This window comes from Entelurus aequoreus, linkage group LG07 (assembly GCF_033978785.1).
Source record: "Entelurus aequoreus isolate RoL-2023_Sb linkage group LG07, RoL_Eaeq_v1.1, whole genome shotgun sequence".
In the NCBI taxonomy this organism is placed as follows: domain Eukaryota; kingdom Metazoa; phylum Chordata; class Actinopteri; order Syngnathiformes; family Syngnathidae; genus Entelurus; species Entelurus aequoreus.
In genome coordinates this window covers 64,875,659-64,891,465 of record NC_084737.1, presented here as the reverse complement: position 1 = coordinate 64,891,465, position 15,807 = coordinate 64,875,659, and the positions used below count along the sequence as shown (strand labels likewise).

The 15,807-nt window shown below is 39.3% G+C and overlaps 1 protein-coding gene across 1 annotated transcript in view; it reads right to left on the bottom strand.

Moving 5' to 3' along the window:
• Positions 1-7,660: 7,660 nt before the first annotated feature.
• The window catches only part of slc6a17 (solute carrier family 6 member 17), a 65,758-nt gene continuing 57,611 nt past the window's right edge, over positions 7,661-15,807 (bottom strand). The window contains exon 12 of the mRNA XM_062054218.1: positions 7,661-14,274. Within this exon, the coding sequence (XP_061910202.1) occupies positions 13,912-14,274 (363 nt within the window). The 3' untranslated portion in view covers positions 7,661-13,911. The remainder of the gene's footprint in view (positions 14,275-15,807) is intronic.

Sequence of the window (15,807 nt, the reverse complement as noted above, 5' to 3'; positions counted from 1 at the left end):
GTGGAGGCTGACAGCAGCTGAAAGAGCCATGTGAGAATGTGACTGATGGCTCTCTGCCCCTGCAACGCCTCCGCCAGGAAAATGACACTCTAAGTGTTCTTTTCCTGGATCAGGTGGCCGAGCAGTGGGAAAATGGGAAGTGGCCTCCTGGCTGTGTGTGTGCCTTGTGTTTAGATAAACATCTAAGAAACGATCCCGCAGGCTCGCAGGTGGGATTCCCATTAACCCTTGTTTCATGTGTTGCATCACATCCGGTGGGCCTATTTGTGTAGGTCATGTGGTGGGAAACATGTATTTACAGGATGCACTGAGACATTTACATAGCTCCCGAGTGCACGTTGTCCAATATCAATTAAAGCAACTTCACTCTGCAGACTGCGAGATGGCCTCTAGGAACGAAACATTTGATTAAATCCACTGCTCAATAGTGAGACTGCAATTGCACTCTCGACGCCAGAAGTCGTGTATTCTGCAATGAGACAAGGTTAATCGCAGTGTTGTGCAAATGTTCACCTTACACGACCCTGCGTGATGAAAATCTGGGCCGAACAGCAGGTGACTGACCTTGCGGATGATGGTCCCTCCTGTCGACAGGCCATGGTAAATCAACTAAGAGTGCAAGGCAGTCTATATAATCTGGCAAAGGGCCCACTTTGGGTCAGTGTTGGAATATTGTAAGCAAACAAGGCAATGCACAAACAGCAAATGACTGGTTTTCATAGGCGGAACTGAGGAAGACTGGATCAAGCGGTAGAAGCCATTAGTGACCCAATGGCAACAAGTAAAGAGCCATTTATTTGGATTTTGTGGAGAAGGCCAACAAAAAAAACTCCCGTTAAAGGCCTACTGAAATGAATTTCTTTTATTAAAACGGGGATAGCAGATCCATTCTATGTGTCATACTTGATCATTTCGCGATATTGCCATTTTTTTGCTGAAAGGATTTAGTAGAGAACAACGACGATAAAGTTCGCAAATTTTGGTCGCTGATAAAAAAAAGCCTTGCCTATACCGGAAGTAGCGTGACGTCACCGGAGGAAGGACTCCTCACATTTTCCCATTGTTTACAATGCAGCGAGAGAGATTCGGACCGAGAAAGCGACGATTACCCCATTAATTTGAGCGAGGATGAAATATTTGTGGATGAGGAAAGTGAGAGTGAAGGACTAGCGTGCAGTGCAAGACGTATCTTTTTTCGCTCTGACCGTAACTTAGGTACAAGGGTTCATTGGATTCCACACTTTCTCCTTTTTCTATTGTGGATCACGGATTTGTATTTTAAACCACCTCGGATACTATATCCTCTTGAAAATTAAAGTCGAGAACGCGAAATGGACATTCACAGTGACTTTTATCTCCACGACAATACATCGGCGAAGCTCTTTAGCTACTGAGCTAACGTGATAGCATCGGGCTCAAATGCAGATAGAAACAAAATAAATAAACCCCTGACTGGAAGGATAGACAGAAGATCAACAATACTATTAAACCATGTACATGTAAATACACGGTTAATAATTTCCAGTTTGGCGAAGCTTAACAATGCTGTTGCTAACGACGCCATTGAAGCTAACTTAGCTACGGGACGGCGGCGGCGGCGGGCGTTGTAGCTTTGGATGACACCCCGGCCGCCATCAGAGTCGGCAAGAAACATATATTTCCCCAAAGTTACGTACGTGACATGCACATAGCGACACGCACGCACAGGGAAGCGATCAAATGTTTGGAAGCCAAAGCTGTACTCACAGTAGCGCGTCTACTATCCATCTCAAAGTCCTCCTGGTTGTGTTGCTGTAGTCCGCCGCTAATACACCGATCGCACCTACAGCTTTCTTCTTTGCAGTCTCCATTGTTCATTAAACAAATTGCAAAAGATTCACCAACAGATGTCCAGAATACTGTGGAATTTTGGGATAAAAAAACAGAGCTTTTTGTATTGGATTCAATGGGTCCGAATACTTCCGTATCAACCATTGATGTCACGCGCATACGTCATCATACATAGACGTTTTCAACCGGAAGTGTGGCGGGAAATTTAAAATTGCACTTTATAAGTTAACCCGGCCGTATTGGCATGTGTTGCAATGTTAAGATTTCATCATTGATATACAGTATAAACTATCAGACTGCGTGGTCGGTAGTAGTGGGTTTCAGTAGGCCTTTAAAGGCCTACTGAAACCCACTACTACCGACCACGCAGTCTGATAGTTTATATATCAATGATGAAATCTTAACATTATAACACATGCCAATACGGCCGGGTTAACTTATAAAGTGACATTTTAAATTTGCCGCTAAACTTCCGGTTCGAAACGCCTCTGAGGATGACGTATGCGCGTGACGTAGCCCGGGGAACACGGGTATGCCTTTCACATTGAAGCAAATACGAAAAAGCTCTGTTTTCATTTCATAATTCCACAGTATTCTGGACATCTGTGTTCGTGAATCTGTTGCAATCATGTTCATTGCATTATGGAGAAGGAAGCTGAGCAAGCAAAGAAGAAAGTTGTCGGTGCGAAATGGACGTATTTTTCGAACGTAGTCAGCAACAACAGTACACAGCCGGCGCTTCTTTGTTTACATTCCCGGAAGATGCAGTCAAGATGGAAGAACTCGGATAACAGAGACTCTAACCAGGAGGACTTTTGACTTCGATACACAGACGCCTGTAGAGAACTGGGACAACACAGACTCTTACCAGGATTACTTTGATTTGGATGACAAAGACGCAGACGTGCTACTGTGAGTATGCAGCTTTGGCTTCTAAACATTTGATCGCTTGACCGTATGTGCGCAACTTTTTTTTTGCGTATGTACGTAACTTTTTTAAAATGTATAAGCTTTATGAACCTTGGGTTAGGTGAACGGTCTTTTGGGCTGAGTGATTGTGTGTGTTGATCAGGTGTTTGAATTGTATTGGCGTGTTCTATGGAGCTAGGAGCTAGCATAGGAGCTAGGAGTTAGCATAACAAACACGTATGTGTTTTTATGCAGGATTAATTTGTGGCATATTAAATATAAGCCTGGTTGTGTTGTGGCTAATAGAGTATATATATGTCTTGTGTTTATTTACTGTTGTAGTCATTCCCAGCTGAATATCAGGTACCGTGAGTATGCAGCCTTGGCTGCTAAACATTTGATAGCTTGACCGTATGTGCGCGTCACGTACGTAACTTTTTAAAAATATATAAGCTTTATGAACCTTGGGTTAGGTGAACGGTCTTTTGGGCTGAGTGATTGTGTGTGTTGATCAGGTGTTTGAATTGTATTGGCGTGTTCTATGGAGCTAGGAGCTAGCAGAGGAGCTAGGAGCTAGCGTAACAAACACGCAGGTGTTTTTATGCAGGATTAATTTGTGGCATATTAAATATAAGCCTGGTTGTGTTGTGGCTAATAGAGTATATATATGTCTTGTGTTTATTTACTGTTGTAGTCATTCCCAGCTGAATATCAGGTCACCCCCGGCTCTCACAGCATCTTCCCTATCTGAATAGCTTCAACTCCCCACTAGTCCTTCACTTGCACTTTACTCATCCACAAATCTTTCATCCTCGCTCAAATTAATGGGGAAATTGTCGCTTTCTCGGTCCGAATCTCTCTCACTTCATGCGGCCATCATTGTAAACAATAGGGAACTTTGCGTATATGTTCAATTGACTACGTCACGCTACTTCCGGTAGGTGCAAGCCTTTTTTTTATCAGATACCAAAAGTTGCAATCTTTATCGTCGTTGTTCTATACTAAATCCTTTCAGCAAAAATATGGCAATATCGCGAAATGATCAAGTATGACACATAGAATAGATCTGCTATCCCTGTTTAAATAAAAAAAAATCATTTCAGTAGGCCTTTAAGAGAGACAGAAACACACATTGTTACATGACAAGAGTTTGATGTTCCATCCATCCACCCATTTTCTACCGCTTGTCCCGTTCGGGGTCGCGGGGGATGCTGGAGCCTATCTCAGCTGCATTCGGGCGGAAGGCGGGGTACACCCTGGACAAGTCACCACCTCATCGCAGGGCCAACACAGATAGACAGACAACATTCGCACTCACATTCACACACTAGGGCCAATTCAGCACCTCCAAGTCCGAGTCCATGGTTCTCGCCCGGAAAAGGGTGGAGTTCCATCTCCGGGTTGGGGAGGAGACCCTGCCCCAAGTGGAGGAGTTCAAGTACCCAGGAGTCTTGTTCACGAGTGAGGGAAGAGTGGATCGTGAGATCGACAGGCGGATCGGTGCAGCGTCTTCAGTAATGCGGACGCTGTATCGATCCATTGTGGTGAAGAAGGAGCTGAGCCGGAAGGCAAATCCTCACCTATGGTCATGAGCTTTGGGTTATGACCGAAAAGACAAGGTCATAGAGATAGGGTGAGAAGCTTTGTCATCTGGGAGGAGCTCAAAGTAAAGCCGCTGCTCCTCCACATCAAGAGGAGCCAGATGAGGTGGTTCAAACATCTGGTCAGGATGCCACCCGAACGTTTCCCTAGGGAGTTGCTTAGGGCACGTCCGACCGGTAGGAGGCCACGGGGAACACCCAGGACATGTTGGGAAGACCATGTCTCCCGGCTGGCCTGGGAACGCTTCGGGATCCCCCGGGAAGAGCTGGACGAAGTGGCTAGGGAGAGGGAAGTCTGGGCTTCCCTGCTTAGGCTTCTGCCCCCGCGACCCAACCTCGGATAAGCAGAAGAAGATGGATATTTGGATGGATTCCTCTCATTAGATACATTGTTAACCACCTTGTATTTGCTGTGTTTTACAAATCAAAATGTACATATATATATATATATATATACAGTATATATATGTATATAAAACATGTCTTCTTGTCTTACATAGGGATTGTGAATGATAGGCAACATCCCAAATAAGTGCAGTTCCCCCTTAAAAGTTAACAAACTTTTACAATATTTTGTGCAAATAATCTGCAGGTAACTATTGTGGTTACATTTTAAAACGGGTATTTCTGCTTGTGTGAATGTGAATCTAGCCAAGATTTGAACACATTGTCTTTAAAAAAATACTATCCACTCCATCCCTCACGGCCAAACGTTCAAGGGAGGCGCAGCAGCTTGTCAGAAGCCCAAAACAAAATTAATTTTGATGAGAAGGCTTCATGCTTTTCAAGCATTTCAACGTATTATCGTATTTTAGTCTGTAAAATATCTGGTTGTAGTTGTGCTCTCTTTGCACTCCTTCGTGTGTTACGTAACATATCTCAAATACTAAACACATATCACAAAACAGACACACATTATAGACTTTTTAGTCAAAGTGATCATTTTATTTATCCTTGTTTGCTAAGTTATGTTAAGTTATACAGTTGGTCAACCAAAAATAAAACAATAAATAAATAAAGAATGAGAACATCTTAACTTTCTATCTCATTGATTGTTTATGTTGCCAGTCTGCTGTTGGCAGGAAGAAACACACAAAAGGGATTACAGAAGTGGTCCCATAAACAGCAGCACACAACAGTGAGAGCAGAGAAACTACACAAAAACCTACATTTACTTAACACACTTTTACTTTACACTCACACACATCCACACAAAATGCACCACACATCCCTTGGCCATGTTGACTTGAGTACCACCACCAACGCACAAACGGACATGACAGCGACAGTAAAATGACCTGCTGTACAGAAACCCAAAAAATATTTCAAAATATACAATTATTATTATTTATTTACAGCTCAAGTATACACCCGCTCACTTTCACTAGATATACTTATTGTGAATGTATCAGAATGTACATCAATATTTACAGTTTAAATACAATAAATATAACTGTAGCTTAGTCACATATATTTATACTATTTGCACTAATAAATAAATAATATCACTCTATTTCTTTTTTTAAATGAACACTGAAGCTATAAATACATATTTAACGCAACTTAGAAGACAAACAGACCCTGGAGTTGGAAACAACAAATACAAGACATGGACAAATGTATTGGGACACTATTTTAATTTATTCATTCAAGACTATCGGGTGTCCCAATACTTTTGCCTACATTGAGTATCATGTGACAATGTTTTACTTAGTTATAATAGGGGCTTTGAGAGAAGCAGAAAATTGGAAAATTGTCTTCTTCTTTTTTTTCATATAAATTGTGCAGATATGCTGATACCATTAAAGTTAGTGATACTGTAGTGATACCATGCCCATGCCAGTGCTTCCATTCTGTGTGCAGACTCCTTGAAGATGAACAGCTGACATGATCTATACGTTTCTTCACCTAATTCACTCTGGCTGGCTGGCAGTATTTTTAGCTCGCCGGCTGCTGAAGCTCATTTCTCACCCAGCGACATGTGTGGCTGCTTTGTGCTCACTACTGTGCTTCCTCAAATGTGCTTTTTAAAAAAATCTCTGACAGCTCTTTTCCGTGCAGGCCAAAGGTATACCTTCACCTGGGAATTTGAGCGTCACTTGTATCGACAAAATATCCCAACCCAGCGATTCTTATAAAAAAAGATGGGGTTATATTCTGCTGGTGGCAAAAGGGCAAACAACATGCTGCAGTCTAATGATAATACAAGAATCAGTGCTTTGTTTCCTTTCCAGTAAGTCATTGTCTTTTTATCCCCTTACGAGTATGCACAGTACAGTCTGATCAAATGTTATTACTGTTACAACTATGTACAGTAAGAACAACAAAGAAGACAATGCATTTTATAAGACAAGGGTTTTGATAGATTGATTACAGGAGGGGTGCCCAAACTACGGCCCGCCAGCGTCCAAAATCCGGCCTGCGGGAAGTCTCAATTTTTTATTTTTATTTGTCCGACCGCTTTTGTTAGCTACCTTTCTTTGTTTATAATGTCTATTTTCTGCTGGATCTACTCTCTATTTTTATGCTGCAGCTGTTACATATACTGTAATACTGTACATTAGGGGTGTCCAACTCATTTGAGCTCAGGGGCCGCATGGAGGGAAATCTGCACATTAAAATCATGACATTGAAACTAAAAAATAAAGACAACTTCAGATTTGTTTTTTTTGTCCAAAAATAGAACAAACACATTCTGGAAATACGACAATAAAAATATAGAAAAAAATACCCGGCAGCGGTAAAGTTTAGATCAGGGGTCCCCAAACTACGGCCCGTGGGCGAAATGGGGCCCGCCAGCGTGCAATACCCGGCCCGCGGGAACTCTCAAGTTTTTTGGGGGGGAAAATTGTCCTTTCTAATCTATTTTCTACCGCTTGTTGTCTAAAAATGCATTTTCCCATCGATAACGTGACATCATCGCGCTCGCGCCGCAGTGTCGGACGAGTGTGCGGCAAGTGCACACTCTTTTAGTCAATTAGTGCATGAGGAATACATATATATGTATATATATATATATATATATATATATATATATATATATATATATATATATATATATATATATGTATATATATATGTATATATATATATATATGTATATATATATGTATATATGTATATATATATGTATATATGTATATATGTATATATATATGTATATATATATATATATATGTATATATATATATGTATATATGTATATATATATATATATATATATATATATATATATATATATATATATATATATATATATATATATATATATATATATGTATATACATATATATGTATATACATATATACACGTTAGGTCAGAAAAAACACAGAGGCTATATCATCCCTACAAGCCTGTTTCGCAGGTTTCCCTCTGTGTTTTCTCTGACCTAACGTATATTCCGCTCTACCCCCAGTATTGAGCACTGTATAACGGATAAACCACAGAAACCTTATATATATGTACACACACACAGACACACACAGCCCGGCCAAATGTTTTTAACCCAATGCAGCCCCCCGAGTCAAAAAGTTTGGGGACCCCTGGATTACAGTATGCTTTTGCAAGACCACAAGCCTCTCCTGTACTTTGAAAAAACTCACATTGTTACTAATAAACAATCTTTACTCTTTCTTTCCCTGGGTGTACAGCTCTGGTAATGGATACATTCACACCCACCTGCACAAATATACTTCAAAATGTGACAATCAAAATAAATATGACTTTTTTTTACTAGGGCATGCATATATAATATACATTAGTTCGACCATTTAAAATAAACGATAATAAAAAGGAGATGCTTGGAAATAGCATAAAAATGCCCCAAAAACTTGGAAAAACGCGATTCATAGCGTTACTTTTTGGTGTAACCATCATGAGCGTTCTGTTCAGGTATATTTATTTTATATTTTGATAAATCATTATATTTATGTATTACTAAATTTAAATAGGTATTGATCAATCTTTAAGCTGTGTGTATTTGATTTCAGTTTGCGTTTGACATCTTATTTAGAATTGTAGTTGAAACTTTTACAACCTAGTGTTGCGCTCATGATGGCCTTAACCAAACTAGATTTCTTTTAATGATCTTATTTTGAATATTTATTCCCTTTTTTACATTTAGTATATTTAAATATTCATTTATAAACATTGAATACATTTCAAATATCAATAAAATGCAATTGCCTTCATCTTATAGGGTAATGTTTAGTTACACCAAGTCATGAGTGTAACACTAAGCTTCATCACTTTGACTTGTAATATCTCTAATTCTGGTGGTGTTTTATGCTTTTTTTCTTTTTGGAACATGTACTATACATATAATACAATAAAGTCCCATGTAAAATTATGTTTCTAGCAATACTTAAATTTTGCCTTTGAAAGTAACACTCCAATGTCCATTAGTGGAGCTGTACACCTATTGGAAAACGGTAACTTTGCTCATGTTGAACGCAGGAAGTGATCAAACTATCAGTAATTGCTGAGAGGATTAAAACAGTTCATGTCAGACATGTTGAATTGTGCAAGTGTAAACATGTGATGTACTTTAATGGAATACTGTTAAGCATGTCTGAAATAAGGAAAATCATAACCGAGCAGTTTTTTTCCCCAACAGTTGTTGTCTATAGGTGAGTTCTTACAGCCGTGCAACAGGCAAACAAGATAGACACGCGGTACAATATCTTAGATAATTAGGGATGGGTACCTATTACTTTTAAAAATCGATACGATACCAATTTTCTCTACTCCTGCGTGTGTTCATGTGGAAATACATGTTAATTGTTTAATAATAACTGTGCTGTCGGTCTTTTTTCTTAAACTTCTGAGTCTCATTTGCAAGTATTATAAAGTAGACTTAGCATGCAGCTGCAATTCAAAAACGTTAGATGGCAGTATTGCATAGACAACAATGTGTTGTCTAGTCAGATGACTTTAGTCTTTTGTTGCGCCCTTAAAAGGGTTTATCCTGTAAGTATTGTACCTATTACAAACCTGCCGCTTGATTATAAGGTGCATCTTAATTGTAGATTGCATGACCAAAATTGAATGTGTTGAAATCGCCATGTAAAATCACTGATGCAAATCAGTAGCATATCTAAGGCTAATTCAATGTATATTAGCATCAAGCAAAAACATTTTGAAAAGTGCAACCTTATTTTCCAGCATTTTCTAACAGGCATACTTGTTTTTTTGCAAAATAACCTTGAGGCAACCGCACATGGCGTCATGTGCAACAAAGCTCTCGAAATATGGCACCGTTTGAATTGCTCGGTGGCAATAAAAGTACCAAATTCTATACTCATCCCTATGATAATCAATAGTTTCTCCTTCGAACCAATGTCTTCTTTAGTGGACATTTGTTTTTGGGCTATTGCTTTTGTCAGAGTTACACCTTTTGAAAAAAAATAGCCCTGTTATACAAAATACAAACGTCCACTGCAGAGGACGCTGGCTCTGAGAAGGATATACAGTAAACCTTTGTTTATCATTGTCAATTGGTTCCAGGCCTGAACCGAGGTAAATTACTTTCTGTGAAGTAGGAATGATTAATTATGAATCAAATATTTTCATCGCTAGAGCATTAAAAACTGTTTACGACCTACTAAAGACAGGTTTTGACATTATGAGGGACTTCTAGACCTAAAATAACAGCCACATAGTGACTTTTACACTGTTTAATCCAATACAGTAATGCTGCCTGAAGCTGAGCCAATCACTGGCCACGATACTGAAAAGTGCACTTTGATTCGTTTGGCTCTCGCGGATAATACAACTGTAGTATTAATATTTTATTGCTCATTTAACCATTTTATGTTTGCGAATGTTTAATTCAGCCCAAAACCACCAAGAATTGGTTATTTAAAAAACAAACAACTTCAATATAGTGAAGCCCCAAACTTTGAAGTGTGACATGGCGAGGAACGACTAATGCTTTTGGAGCCTCCAACATATTTTGTGGGTTATTTCTACTTCAGAGAGCTAAATCTTTCAGCTATGGTGAAGTGAGTTAGCAGTTAACATGAAAGAATTCAACTCTGTCAACCCGGCCACTATTTGAAGAAATGCGTCACAATGGCAATTAAAAATGCAAAAATATAGCGTGCAAATGTTTGTTTTTCTGGTTCCAAGTGTGATTTGCTTTTTGTGCAATTCATAGACATCTTGCATTGCATTCCACTTAAAATGCTAAATTATTTGATAAAGTTACTTACAAGGCCAACCTTGATTCACGGACGTCATTATTTGTGACCGTTTCGGTTTACAAACGTTTACAATCGCCCCAAATATGCCTCTGTGTTTGGACCATGTCTCAGTGTACCAATGGTTAATTCATTCATTTTGCATTTTGAAGAGATGGGAGCCCCCATGTCACATCCTATACACCTGGACACTGCCATTTTGAAGAGCTTCAACGGCAAGTGGCAATTCTGATGAGTTTATTTCCACAATTGTCGGCGCGGTCAGAGCACTTAGAGATCACTTTGTGTGATCAGAAACGCTTTAAATGTGTCCAAACTCTCAGTCTTGCTGTATAGCTTAAGGTTGCTAGACAAATTATTATTAAAATTATATTCCCTTTTTTTGGTTTTAGAGAGCACCAACAAGACTTTTGTAAGAATATGTGCTGCCATTTAAGCTTGCTGTTATGTTGTTGTGTTGTCTGGATAAAAAACATAGATTGTTGAGTTATTAACCCCTTGTTATTCATGTTTACATTGATTCTTATAGGAAACTCTGCGTCACTATTCGAACTCTTCTTTTTTATTCCAACTTTTCAGTTGGTGAACCATGTTGAAGAACCAATTAAGTTTGTAAATCGATGTTGCACTATATAAGATGACATGTGGTCAACTACTAGGCAGCCCTGTCGTCTTACCTAAAAATGTAAAGTTTCCATCATTTTAACACCCCAATAGCTGGAATTGCTCCTGATACTGTGCCATCAGTGTTTATAAATAATTATATTTTAATCGAAGAGGCAAAACAAAACGGTACAGATGCAGTTTTGTACCAATTGCCATAACCGAACTAAAGAAGTTGTAGTCCATCTTTTTGCCCATATTTGTTTTGGTGTAATTTATTATTTTATTTATGATACTTTATTCTGGATTGCTCCAAATCCTACTTTATTGTGATTTTATATGTTATCCTTTTTATGGAGAACTTTTAATTCATTTACAATTGTATGATCTTATCAATGTTTGTAATGCTGGTTATGTGGTAGGTCCATGTATTATATGTCTAACATATTATTATTATTCTTTATAAAGTAAGACACATGCTGAATAAGAAATGTCTGCATATGTAATATTATTCTTTTATTTTTTTCTATATTTAACATGAAGTTTGGGGAAATGTTTATGAAACAAACATAGACCCAATAATTAAACTTCAAAAAAAGGTTAACTAGAATAATACACAAAGTGTGCTACTATGAACATACCAATCCATTATTCATAAGTTCTAAGGTGTTAACATTTTCAGATGTTGTGTTTTTTAAAAACAATGGAAATTATGTTTCGAGTAAAGAACAACAGCCTTACAGCTTGTATTCTTAGGTTATTTGAATTAAGAGGAGAAAACTATAATTTAAGGGGTATATTGATTTTTGAAACATGTAAAGTAAGAATGAATATAAATACAAATGTATTTCAGTTTTAGGAGTTAAATGGTGAAAGACATGTAGTTCTTTGTTAAGGTTTAAGAAAGCCTTGAAAGGTGAAATAATGGAAAATTATCAAATATAGCAACAATTACTTTCATCCCATTGATTTTTTGAACATTGATGTTCCAGGCAATCTAATTTTCAGTGAATGTATAGGATAGGCAAATATAAGATTAAGATTAAGATTAAAGATTAAGATTAAAGTACCAATGATTGTCACACACACTAGATGTGGTGAAATTTGTCCTCTGCATTTGACCCATCCCCTTGGGGAGCAGTGGGCAGCAGCGGCGCCGCGCCCGGGAATCATTTTGGTGATTTAACCCCCAACTCCAACCCGTGTTGCTGAGTGCCAAGCAGGGAGGTTATGGGTCTCATTTTTATAGTCTTTGGTATGACTCGGCTGGGATTTGAACTCCAACCTATCGATCTCAGGGCGGACACTCTAAGCATTGGCTTCAGCCTATTCCTTTTTCGGTCATTCTTTTTCTTTTTGTGTGTGTATGTGTATGATTGTTAATATGTATAATCTGTGCTGTTAAATTGATCACACAAAATGGTTGATTATATGACCGAAATAAACTCATTTCATTCATTCAACATTTTACTTTTTCTGTATATTTAACGGATGTCCTGATCTTGCTGGCTGCAAAACCAGTTCACCTTTGGGTACTAATAAAGTAACCTAACCTAACTTAAAGCGCTTTGACCCCCTTCAAACCCTCATAAGTGCATCCTATTGACTTCAAATCCCACAGAGCTGCCCTCTAAAAGTGTGTGCTTGACAAAACAACTCCAGGGTCTCAATCTAATTAAAGTGTTCAGGTGGACAAGACGAAATAACATTGATTAAAACTGCACATAGTTAAAGTATATCATCAAGAACGAACTGGCACAATAAGCATAAGGCAAACAGACGCTCCACAGGCACCGAACACTGTGACTGACCTGTGTGTGCTTCACTTTACACCTGATCGGTCACAAGCATTGGTTTTGCCTCGAAAAGGGGCTACAGGGAAGGGGGGCGGGGCATTGTCTCCTTTGTTGACCAGCAGAGACCCCTAGTGGTTACAGAAGTGTATTGCCACTTCAATACGGTTATCACTGTACAACTTGAACCCACCAAAAAAATGCACTCACAGGAAAATACACATGTACAGACATCAAAATATAGCCTTTGTGTTCAGGGTGTCGGAATGTTCTATAATGAAGGTAAATAACGGATTAACAGTAAAACCGTCTCGTCTATTGCTGAGCAAATGTGCAGGTGCAGCCAACAAAAGCCAAGGCGTCCACTCTCCTCCTCCTCGTCATCACAAAAGGCTCTGTATCTATGGCGCGTTGCCACGGCTTCCCCTGGGTAACGCACAACTCTATTTTTACACACCTATTCTCATTCAGGAGTGGCTCACAAGCCCAAGCACGCATTTGTGCATCTGAATGACAAAACTCACACCTCCGAGCCCCGGCAACGGCGAGCGTGAAGCTGATCAAACACGAGCATTTGCGCTTAGCATGATTGCTTGGACAACCGGGAACAAACACGGAGCTGTGTTTGTCTAAGAAAGATATGATGGGAAAAGAAAAAGTGCTGCTTTGTTTTAAGGCTCAGAGATGCTGGAACTATAGCTGCATCTGTCCCGCAGTAACACAAATAAGAATGTGCTTGTTTAACAACACCACAATCACGTTTCAGACACTAGTATTGTGACCATGTAGGGTGAACAATTTGTACGAGATTGTGCTCTTTACATTCAGAAAACCACCTCCTAAATGTGGGATTATTATTCAGAACATTGCAAATTGGGCACACCTGAAGCTTGGAAAACGTCTACTGATCACTTGACAGGTGGATTTTTTTCTCTCTCTTCTCTTCTCCGGACGACGCACTGCGAAATGCCGCATCATAGCTCGGACTCGGGCGAGCCGATGTTCTGGTAGCCCGTCTTGGTGCTGGTGCCATAGTTGGTGTTGGTCATCTCCTGGGTAACCCCGGGCCCCAGGTAGGCACGGTGAGGGGGCATGGGAGAAGGAGCCTCGCTGGGGTTCTTGTTGAGGATGAAACGCTGCTCGTCCTGTTCCTCCAGGTTGGAGATATCCTTCATCATGCCTTTACGGTAGGAGACGGACAGCTTGTTGGAGCCGTCCGACACCAGGTTGAAGTGGCGGACGATGAAAACCAGAGGTAAGGGCAGCATGGCCACCACGATGAGGGAATAGGCCATGCCTAAAGCCCAAGGTGGGTAGCTGTGGAAACGCTCTGCGCCCTGACAAAGAAACAATGATGGAGAGAATAGCAAAAGATGGGGAGAAAAACATTTAAGCACAAGGCAACAAAATGGATAAGCAGGAAGTTGCACTAAGGTACTTTCTGAGGACAATCCTGCATGCTCCAGCTCTAGTAATATATACAAATATTATATATTCTATTGTACATTTTAATCTAATTAATCACAGTTTTGGATTCATTTTGATTAATCACGATTAAACATAATGTTTTTTAAACTAGTTTTTATAGTGTTAGAGCAGTGTTTCTTTACCATATGGCCGGGGCCCATTGTTGGGCAGCAAGCATCCCCTAGAGGGCCGCCAAAAACATTTCTGTTTCTCAACCTCGGTCTGTATGTGTCATGTCTGTGTTGATCATGTTTTTGTTTGGCCATGTGCTGTTTGTTTTTTGGACACTTTCTTAGTTCCTGGTTGTTCACTCCCTTGTTTTGTTTCCATAGTAACCCATTAGTTTTCACCTGTCATGTCACGCACCTGTTTCACGTTTTGAGTCACGCACCTGTTGTTAATCATGTCTGTGTTATTTAAGCTTTTCATTTTCTGTTGGTCAGCCTGGCGACATCACATTTATGCTCTGCACATGTTATCATCACTTTGCTTCATGCCATGTTCATAGTCCCATGCCAAGTAAGTTTTTGTTTCATGTTTATAGTTCTCCGCCTTTGTGCGCGCCTTTTGTTTTAATAGTCAAGTTTTTTACCTCTGCTGTGAGCGCCTTTTTTTGTACTTTTTTGAGTTAGAATTAAAAATGTATTCACCTTCACGCGATGTCTGGTCCAAATAATTTGCACCACGGGAGAACAAACCACGCCACAGTCCGAGCCTTGACAGTATGGGCCGCAGCAGTTCTCAGTTGTAATACTCTTTTCACTTGTGGCAGTCATGACAATCTCAAACAAAATCGCGATAAAGTCGTAGAGAAGTTTCTTAGGCGCAAAAATTATGACTAAAGTGGTGAAGCTGTATTTTCATTTTCACTTCGATTATATTGACAGTTTAGTTAAGAAACATATTCATTATTAATTTTGCTTATTAATTTTAGTACAACATTATTTTATGTACGTGTATTTTTCATCAGTTATTTATGAGTCCCTACTTGGTTAGTAAAGTATATATACACATTTGTATACGCCCTATTCTAAACCCTTCAAATTACCTTATTATAACAATAACCACTAAAAGGTGAAAAGTGCTTGTCGATTGTAAACAAATTTTTAGGTTGCAATTCATTGCTTTTGTTGAAAAAATGGAAGAACTCTTGAGTGTGATTTATAGCGATGACTTTGTTGGTAAATGAGAGACAATTACAGCTCATTATCATGTCAGCATCTCTGTCAATGAAAATGAGGGAATGAGGACATGGGTCTATGGCGGGGGCCTGCAACCTGCGGCTCTAGAGCAACATGCGGCTCTTTAGCGCCGCCCTAGTGGCTCTCTGGAGCTTTTTCAAAAATGTATGAAAATAGAAAAATATTTTTGTTTTAACCCTTGTGTATTGTTCATATCGTTGT